The sequence below is a fragment of the Cupressus sempervirens genome, chromosome 1, assembly GCF_028749045.1.
Source record: "Cupressus sempervirens isolate cs-2001-9-10 chromosome 1, ASM2874904v1, whole genome shotgun sequence".
Classification (NCBI taxonomy): domain Eukaryota; kingdom Viridiplantae; phylum Streptophyta; class Pinopsida; order Cupressales; family Cupressaceae; genus Cupressus; species Cupressus sempervirens.
The window spans coordinates 693133358-693144188 of NC_143118.1; the positions used below are offsets into that span (position 1 = coordinate 693133358).

At 33.8% G+C, this 10831-nt stretch overlaps 1 protein-coding gene across 1 annotated transcript; it reads right to left on the reverse strand.

Moving 5' to 3' along the window:
• Positions 1 to 728: 728 nt before the first annotated feature.
• LOC149579833 (disease resistance protein Roq1-like) lies at positions 729 to 2536 on the reverse strand. The gene is made up of 2 exons (XM_089802593.1): positions 2446 to 2536; positions 729 to 1477 (listed from the first exon to the last, which is right to left on the reverse strand). The coding sequence occupies exons 1-2, from the start codon at positions 2534 to 2536 to the stop codon at positions 729 to 731; spliced, it is 840 nt and encodes a 279-aa protein (XP_089658719.1).
• Between the last annotated feature and the right edge of the window lie 8295 nt (positions 2537 to 10831).

The window sequence follows — 10831 nt, forward strand, 5'->3', positions numbered from 1 at the left end:
TGCTCATTTGAAAGAAATCGACACAGGGTTCTTCGAAAAGGAAAGGCGGGAGACTTTAGTAGCATTGAGAGGGGAAGAGACCCGCATGTGGCGCTAACTCGAGGCATTGTGAGGGGCAGAGACCTGCATTGGCTAACTCGACACATTGAGAGGGGCAGAGACCTGTATTTGCTAACTGCTTGCTTGACCTACTATATTCTATGGGGATCTCTGTGGCGAAAGGGCCAAGGGCAACATTCAGAGGAGGATGATGGCAAGGTGCAAAACAAACAAACCCATTACTCTTAGAATCCTTTTTTCTCCAATCATTATTATTATTATTATATATATGAAGTAGAAAATGGGAGGAGACACAACCGTACCAAATGTAAATTATCTCCTAGCTGCCAAAAATGCGGTGGGCTCAAGCTATTTGCAATTTATCTTCCCATGTCCTACAGATGGTCATGCATTCTCATTATAACTGTAAATGTTTCTCATGAATGCCCTTTCATTTCTTGAACAATACACTTGTTTTTAAGTGTTTCCATTGCATGCCGAGAGCTCCATGTTGATGCCTCCCATACTTCCATGGCAGTGTACTTGGATTTGTCAACAAAAAAACATGCGAAATCCATGAAAATTTGTTGTTCCTCATAGTCCAATGCATCAAAGCTTATTGTAAGGCTTTGGTTTATGTCTCCAGGCAATGTCTTGGTAACTTTATTCAATTCTAACCTCCAATAATTCTAATCTCTGCCACGAACATGACTGCCAAGAACTTGAAGTGACAGAGGTAATCCTCTGCATACATTCAGGACGGAGTTAACCAGATTCTCATTACCCTCAACTGGACGAGATTTTCCAAAGGAATGCCAACAGAACAACTCTCTAGCATTGTCTATATCCACCCCTTTTAGATTATAAGCAACACTAATTTTTGCATTTATAAGCACCCCCACATCACAAGTTGTAACTATTACAAGGCTATAAACCAACTTCTTTACAATTTCTATTATAAGTAGAGCATCTAACTGCTGCAGGTGATCAATATCATCTAGAACGATTAGAGAACTTAGCCTATTGTTCCTGTCTAGGCAATTCACTATATGATTTTTTCCTTCCTCTGTAGATTGAAAATGGAATGGATTTCTCTGGAATAGATCTTTGATGAATTTCATTTGTAAACAAGAAAAACTTATATTTCCATAGGCTTCCCTCACATCGAACAGAAAACATGCTCGCTCATATTGGGAGCATTTTCGGTTAAACAACTCTTTGGCCAGAGTTGTTTTGCCAACCACACCCATTCCAAAAATGTCGACGATCTGAACCTTCTCTTTGTTGCCTTCATTCATCTGGCACAACCTCTCAAAATCTTCCACAAGCTGATCAAGGCACACCCTTTCAAAATCTTTCACAAGCATGTGAAGTCCCACTGGGTATTTGGCGACATGCAAAGATCTTTTTGTTTCAACTTCTCTTTGGACAGCTGACACTATATTTTGGCTGTCACTAATACTTTATGAAAGAAAAGATCTTGATAAGAAAAATTTTTGACTTGCTAAAATATAGTATTTTTTATATGAAAAAATGTCCAATAACCAAGCATAATGGAAACACAGAGATCTTGTTAATAAGCTATGCTTACAGACACTGCCATGCAGCTTAATATTTAGAAAAATGTAAGAAAATGATTTGAGTACAACAAAAATTACATAAACATATTTTGGTAGCATATTAATTTAGTAGTTTAAAATATTAATTTTATAAATCTATTGATCCCCCCAGATTTTAATTAGAACTTTTTTCTAATTAATATATTTTCTGCTTCTTAAATGCATGGAAAAGTTAGTGTAATGAATGCTAAGTATAGCATTCATTTTCATGAGAGGTTCTTCTGAACCACTTCTGGTGAAACGTGGATCAACAAGTTTACTCAAATATTATATAGTTTTATTATAGAATATATATGTTTTGAAGGGATCTAGAATACTTTTTACAGACACAATGGATTCTAATCATCGTAAAAAGGACTACAAAAGTCAGTCACAAGTTGTTACAACAAATTGTACCCTAATACATAGTATCGATAAGTTTAAAGCCCCCTCTCATAAGAACCTACACATCACAATGCATCTTTATAGTCTCTCCATACCAATTGCACTCTCAATAGTAATGAAGTAAGTGGAGCGTTCTAGAGACAGTGAAGCAAGACTCACTCATTGTCATCAACATAATAGCCATTAATTGAAACATTCCCAAAACTTGAAAAATTCAACATCGATAACAAATGATTTGGCATTACAGGAACAACATAATTCTTGACAAACAATAGTAACCGTCGCCCTAACTTTTAGGGCATGTGATTACTTCTAAAAATACCCAATTTTTATTCAGAAATAAATAAAAAAGCACTGCCATTTAAAAAAATCAAAAATAGAAAAGATTCAATTTATTTGGCACCTTTAGAGTTGTAATACTGGTTTTCAATGGTGACATCTTCTTCATCCGGATCCTCATTAGAATAATCGAATCCATAATCCATTTCGTCCATGTCTGAAATGATCCTTGTCAAAAAAAGACACTTATTGAATTAGGGCTTTATTCATTAAAAATCAATTGAAGAATTTTTGCACAGAGGGTTTCAATGACTTTCTCATTCGCACTAGCCACAATAATTGAATTATAAGACGGAAAGTACAAAAAAATGTAGGGATTTTCAACAGTACCTGACATTCTAAACAGTCGAGCAACAAAAGAACTGAACAACAAAGAATAAACAAATAGAGGATATTTTGATAAGAAATCGTTCTCTGTTACAGTTACTGTTGATGCTGCTTAGAAAACCTGCAATTTATAACGGTTAACGAAACCTCAAGGAGCCAAGACTTCAATGAACCCAAGCTACTTTATAACCATCACATAACAAAATTAATTTATTTAATCCATATATATAAAGAAGACATATTTGTTCAACCAAACCTAGCAAATATGATTATATCAAGGGCAAGATGAATATGAAGATTGAATCAAAAGTTAAAGTTGATTGCATATTGAGATATGCTTTCAAAAAATAATGCCATTTCAATACCAAAGGCACCTCATTATGAATCCATATGCAACAGTGACGGCCACCGAAAGAACAATATTAAATGATCAGCAGAAGTGGCTAACCTACATTTACCCCATGGAAAATTTGCATTCACCATAGGTTATTTACAACTGGTAAAGTGGGAAAGATATAACTAAGAAACCAAAGAGTCAGAAACTGGATTACCAACCAATTTTCTTCCTTTTTCTTGGAAATTGATCTTTTGTCTTCTAACATTGTGAATCAAGGAGCTATTATAAACTTCTCCATCCTTGTAAGATTGTTAGATAATACTAAAAATTGATGCTTGGGCATTTGTCCCTTGGCATTATCTGGCACAAAAGAATCCAAGACACAAACTATTGCTGGTATTAATTTGATATAGTCAATATCTAGGATAAAGTGATGATTTTGAGAATGATATATGGGACATGACTTATCATGGTAATATATATATTATCTGTGGATGGAAAGTATATTTATTCACCATGATATTATTACATTTGCAGTGTATCTACAGTAATAATCCAGATTTATTGAAGGAACAATTCAGGGTATCATTAAATCACAACTGTGAGGAAGAATCTATATTGGGTGTGGTCTAAGATGAATCTTTATTGGAAAGTATTGTCTTTGATAGAGTCAAAGTGTCTAATCAAATATTATGATAATATCTACAATGAAAATCAGACAATCATTTTACATTTAAACCATAACCATATTAATGCAAACAACTGCAGTTCATATGTTTCAACATATTCAACCTGGTAAATAAGGGAAATAAATAACAACAGTTTCACCAAAATCTCAATGCACCAAATATTGGAGATAAATAGACACAACTTTGAGTAGCCAAAAATGGACACTGAGTTGTTATGTTGTCAGATGGAGCAATGAGGTCCCAAGTTGAAGGCGGGCATGAAGGTGCTTCCATGAAAATTAGGCATCCATATGGCTTACCCCTACAAACTAAGCTTGCCACATTGTTCACATGTACAAATCCACTGATCACATGTATTTCCATTCTTATTATTTTTAAGCTTGGCCATGCTACCCTCCAGTAAACACAAACCTCCATACCTATTTTTGAGCAAATTTCTTTTACTAAGCATCTCTATTTTATTCATAAATAAATGAATGTTGTAATTTGGTATACTAGTTAATAAGAGGAAATAGTTAGTTCAATTCAATACCCCATTAAATTTGAAACTAAAGGCATAATTATTTAAATCTAGATTGACTTTTACAAAATAAAACTAAAACTAAAATAAACAAGATTTGAACTATAATAATATACTAATTTGTGACATTCTAGAGTTACTCCCACACATGACATGTAAGCTTTGTGATGAACGACTATACTAGAGCTAAAAAAAAACATGGGTCATCCACCGCTCTCTTCCAAATCCACTGGTACCACTGCACACTCCCGATTCACTCTCTAGAAGAAATTGATATTAAAAAAACTTTTTGCAAATAATTCCAATCCATAACTTGCAAACGGATAGAATATAAATTCACATAATCATAATATAGCTTAATGGGTCAAGACTACTATCTCCAACATAAGCAACAATAGCAAAATGCATGATTGCATCAAATGCATTATTTTTAAATATGTTATCAACTTGACTTTTCTATTAAAGGCTCTCATGCTGAATTGTAACAAATGGTGACCTCAATAAACAATAATATCTTAAATTCAAATGAATTAACATCATTTCTCAATTTAAATACAACCATTTTCTCACCCAAGTCAACATTTATGAAATGCAGCTGGTTAGAGTTCAAAAATCATTGTTGTAACACACGTATAACTCCTATATTTCCCAAGATAAATTGTCCTACAATTTGGTAAACATTAAATTAACTCCTCCACCATCCTTGACTTCATTGAAAGGTAGAAGAGGATTTGTTACATAAATTTCAAATTACATAGGGGAACATAATTCAGTTTAGGAACTTCAAATTACCAAAAAAAATTGTTGCTTGGCTTGTTTGACGAGGGGCACTAACTATAGTATTTCTTCATATCATCATGCTTAAAGTAGACACGTGCATTGTTTGCCATTTGAGGCTATATCTAAATTATGGGAGGCAAAATATTAGTATCTGAATGGGGAGATTGGAAAGCTGACCAAAATTTGTCAATCTATTTGTAATTTATCTTAATTTTTTGACTGTGTTCAAGAATTATTTTTTTTGTTGCAATTTCAGGTATGGATTTTATGATGAATGTCTGAGAAAATATGGAAATGCAAATGTATGGAAGTATTTTACAGATCTCTTTGATTACTTGCCACTGACAGCCCTCATTGAAAGCCAGGTAAAGAAAAAGATATTATACACTATTTTGTTGCTACCCTGTGCAGCACAACGAACTCGTTCTTACTATAAGAAAATTTTCTTTTCTTTTGTTTCATTGCAGATCTTCTACTTGCACGGAGGTCTCTCCCCATCATTGGACACACTTGATAACATATGAGCTTTGGATCGCATACGGGAAGTGCGTCTATACACATAACTATAATGTTATGTGTTGCATAGATTTGAAAAGAATGTCACAACCATAACATTCAGTTCTATGCATGATAGTGTCTTAGATCTGGTTCTATGTAGTGTTCTCTATTAGAAGAATTTTCTGTCCTGGTTACTAAATAGTTTCTATTTGAAAGTATTTTGGTTGTACTGGCTATGTAGTGCCCCGCCAAGGAACCCTTGGAACTAAGCATAAAACATGCAGGGGATTTTGTTAAAGCAATTGCATCATTACACACTTAAATTAGGACAACAATGCTAACAACATGAACAAAAATGAACAAAAAATCACTATCACTTTGTACTTGTGCACAAACAGTTGTAAACACCAGCATCTACATGTGAAAATCTACGATCTCACTTGTTTCCTGTTAGAAGAACCTCCTATACATTCACCATACCCTTGATGGTGTGTTAAATTTTGTGCAATGATGATAAAATCACTGGAAAAAAGAAGCTAAAACAGTGGCCTAGAGATGATATGTAAATCTTTGGGTAATGCAATAATAAATGTGGCATGGATGAGCATTGATTTTTCTTCGACTTCATGCCAACCACATAAAGGACAATTTTCTTGGAGCCTTCAAATTGAATCTAGTAGTTGTAGGGTCAAATCAAACTATCAATGAAGCTCTGATTTGTTTAAGAGGATAGGTGGGACCTGTGGTGAAAAAAGTCACAATTCTGGGTACATTGGTGGATTTGGGAACTTTCTGCATGCTGAAATGAAGACTTGAGGGATTTTGGAGTGCATTCAGACCTTTGTGGGTGAACACAATACAGACATCAACACCAATCAATATAATCAAATGAAACTCAGATGCAATCAATGAATAATGCAGATGTTGAAGTTCTAAACCATCCAAATAGCCCTAATAATTGTTGGACCTAATTTATTGCCAACCACTATAGTGTTCAACATTTAAGGTTTGATTCTTCAAAAATGGCCATTCACATCAATGCATTTAAAAAAATATATCACGCCTCCAACAGTCTACCTTCGATAAAATGTGACTAAAATGTTTCTCCAAATAATAGTATCTCCAATGTTGTTAGACGTTGAATATAATTTTAGGCTACTAAAGTTATCAACTTGCATAAATGCCGAACATTAGAAGTATGGGGACAATATAACAGATCACACCTTAATTCCTTGCCCCATGCAGAAAAATCTAATAATGGAACCTTCTACCGTCTCTTGTCTCTTGTATTTTGAGTTCCATGGAAAATCAGTTTCATACATATCATTGAAGGAAAAGAGCTTCTAGAAGTCTTTTCACTGCCTACTCTAAGGAGCATGCTCAACACGTTGAACAGTCTCAAACTCTAAAAAGTCAACATCCCCTTTACCATTGTTAACATTTATGCCACCAACTATGAAAAGAACATTGTTGGAATCTCTTCAAGTATGCTAAATCCATCACATGCATAAATAGTTTTAAATTTTTTTGGAAAAAAGGAAGTCGTCAAGTGAAGAATCTAAATGGTGAATCAGTGGCAGATATTATGGATTCATCTAAACATGGTTAAATCCTTCCTATCAAAGGAAAATATTCTTGGACCAATAAAGATCTAGCAAGCAATTCATTGCCAAAAAACCAAGATCTTGCATGCTCTATCAGTAAACTAAGCAATGTAAATTTATAGTTTGTCTTCCAGCAAATGCAAGTTGTAGCACTAAATAGTCTAGAACATAAGAGATGACATTTAAATACTCATCATTATCCAATCAGAATTTGGTTAGATCTGTCTTAAGAATTTGAAATGGAGGCAATAATTCTAAGAGCTCCAGATTCTGAACTAAGACTTAACGAATGGAAAAATAGCTTCACACTACCCATTGCCTTTCAACATGACAATTTAGAAGCATGTTGAAGAATGGAATTAATAATTGAAAAATCTTCCTAAAATTAATAATGCCGAATTCTAATAATTAAAATTTAAAAATACAGTCTCCTATTTTTTCAGATATTATTGCAAAGATCATTCACACCAGTCCAAGATATCAACATCACCCTTTACATAACAATAAAGGGGCATTTGGACGGCGTAATCATTCTTATATATTCAAATGTTAGGACATTGACCCCTTCATATCTGATCACCATTTAAACCATCATAATAATAATGTAATTAAATATATGCATTTAAATAGCATTTAAACAGCAACAATGAGTATATATCAAATCTTCGAACCAGATAATAACAAAGCATTATCAACAACAATATGTCAACAAATCAATAACCAGATAATTTATGTGCTTTTTCATGACTATGTTTGACTCATATAATTGTGATCTCTCTAGCACTATGATGTCATTTAATATGTCTTGGTAAAGCTTGTAAATTTTGTTCCTTTTGCCATGTCATGTAATATGTCATGCCTTGTAGCTTATATGTTTTGAAATTGTTTTTAGGCCTTGTAGCTTGTATAATTTGATTGCTAGAGAGCTTCTACAGCTAAGTAAGAAGGTCGTTGCACGAGTTATAGTCGCACGCTCGGGTATGAAAATTGTATATTTTTTAATCTAATGTATATTTTAACTAGACTTTTAGCTTATATGTTTTGAAATTTCTTTTAGTGGCTTAATGTCGTAAGGTCTCTTTAAATAAGATCTTTAGGCGGTTGGTCAAAGTTTTACAAATAATCTTATCCACAAATTTGCCTGGAGCAATTGACTGAATGTTATAAAAGGTGATTGGGTTTAATGTCTTAGGAATAAAGTCAATTAAGAAAGTATTTTTAAAATATTAAAGTATTTAGCCAGGTCTAAGAAGATTTGTGTACTTTCGACAGTTTTGCTTAGTTTGTGAAAGTTGTAGACCAAAGTTTTCATAGCTCGATTTTTGCTTCCTACAAAGAACGATCATGTCAGATAATATAAGTGAAGAACAAAATAGGGAGACAATCGATAGATTTTGGTCTAACTTGAAAAGAAAAGGTGATGGAAAATGTTATTGTCCTTGCAAAATTTGTAAGGGCTTAAACTATAGAAGACTGCTAATCAGAACAGTTAAGAGACATTGTAGGGAGAATGGTCACATTGAAGGGGGGCATGACTATCATCCACTGGTAAGTTGTTCTTTATATCATTTTAACAATTTATATACATATGAAATCACTTGATGATTAGTTGATGATCATGGTTAATTTATGTTGATCAATTTTGTATAGGTTGATCTCCCCAAGGAAGTACATGATATGAACCACAACAATCCAGAGAATATGGTTTTCAAAGTGGAGGAACATGGAAGTGCGAATATCCAAGGTGAAGATAATGATCCCATGGAAGATGATGATCATGCGCCAAAAAACACAATTGAAGATGATGGTACAAATACATTGATCCATGACACATTTAGTCCAAGCATATCTGATCATGATGATGATGATAGCCTCGATGTACCTCTACTTCAAAAGGCATACGAGCCCCTATACAAAGACTCCCAAACAACTCTTCTCTCTGCTGTATTGTTGTTGTTGAACTTGAAGGTTATGAATGGTTTATCCAACATAACAATGTCACGTATGTTAAGGTATGTCATATATGTCTTTATAGTTAACAAAGGGTGAATAATGTACCACTAATATTGTTTATATTAACAACTTATATTTTTTGCTAAAGATTGATAGGGAAGTTTTTTTTAGTACCATCAAATATTCTACCTCCCTCATATCGAGAATTATCTATTGTTATGAAAGATATTGGAATGGAGTATGAAGCAATACATGCTGGTCCCAATGATCATATTATATATTATAAAGAACATGAGTTTGCAACACAATGCCTTGTATGTCATACGACTAGATATCGAACAGATCAACTAACAAAAAAGGTGCCTCAAAAGGTTATTCGTTACATCCCCATTATTCCACGGATGCGACAATTATTCAGGTGTAGTAGCTTGGCTCAATTGATGGATTATCATGCACGCAATAGAAGTTGAGATGACATTATTCAAATCCCTGCGGATGGTTCAGCATTTATGCACATAGAGGAAAAGTGGCAACACTTCAAAGAAGAACCTCGTAATCTCAGGCTTTCATTGGCAGTGGACAGTGTCAATCCATTTGGAGAGATGAGATCTGTATACTTGGTGTGGCCTGTGTTTGTTATCAACAATAATATTCCTCTATGGCTGTCAATAAAGAGGGAGCACATTATGTTGGCAATTATTGTTCCAGGTATCTTATCATTTGATAGTTATTAATTTATATGTACTTACGAATCTTGCAGTAAAACGATCACAATAATTATGTAATGTTACTGTTCATTCAAGTAGTTAAATATCAAGTTAAAGATATGAATGTATATATTGAGCCTCTTATCGATGAGTTGGTGGAGTTATGGAATGGTGTCACTATGTATGACATGTCTAGACCAATAGGACAAAGACAATTTCAATTCCATGCAATACTTGCATGGACAATACATGATGCCCCAGGGCTAACATATTTTTGTGGTGTGTTATAGTGAATTCAAGTTGTGCACGATAATTCTAATTATAAAAATCAACATATTTAATAATCCAATTATATCATTATCTTGTAGGTCTTCAAACAAAGGGAAAACTTTCATGTCCAGTTTGTGGTCCAAAGATGAAATCTTGTCATTCAAAAAGTTTAGGAAAGCAGGTGTTTGATGAGTGTAGACACTTCCTCCATAGGAATCATAAGTATCGAAGTATGAAAAGACATCTTTTCAATGGGAAAGAAGAGACTACATCAAAGCCACGAAGAATGACACCTCGCCTATGGAAGTTGGAATATAATAAAATTAATCGTCGAGGTAATGTCGTTCCACCTAATGGTTTATGTTTGTAATTTATATATTTTTATTGTGATTTTTGTTTACTAATTGTGTAATTGATGATCGTGAAGGTTGTCAAGGCAGTACTGACAACCTTCCAAAGGGACTAAAAAGCTATCCCAGACAATTTAGTAGGTTGCCCTACTATGAGCACTTACACATTGTGTATTTCTTTGATACTATGCATATTGGAAAGAATATAATAGAGACATTGTGGAAAATATTGGATGGAAGGCGTGGCAAAGAAAAAATTGTCAAAATTTGTAATGACATTCATGAATCCAATCATGCATTGAAGAATTTCATTCACTCAAATAGCAAGAGAGATCATATTAATATAAGTGCCCTTCCTTGGTTATTAACGGAGCAACAAAGTGATGCCATCAAAGAAGTCATGTGAAAAATTCGA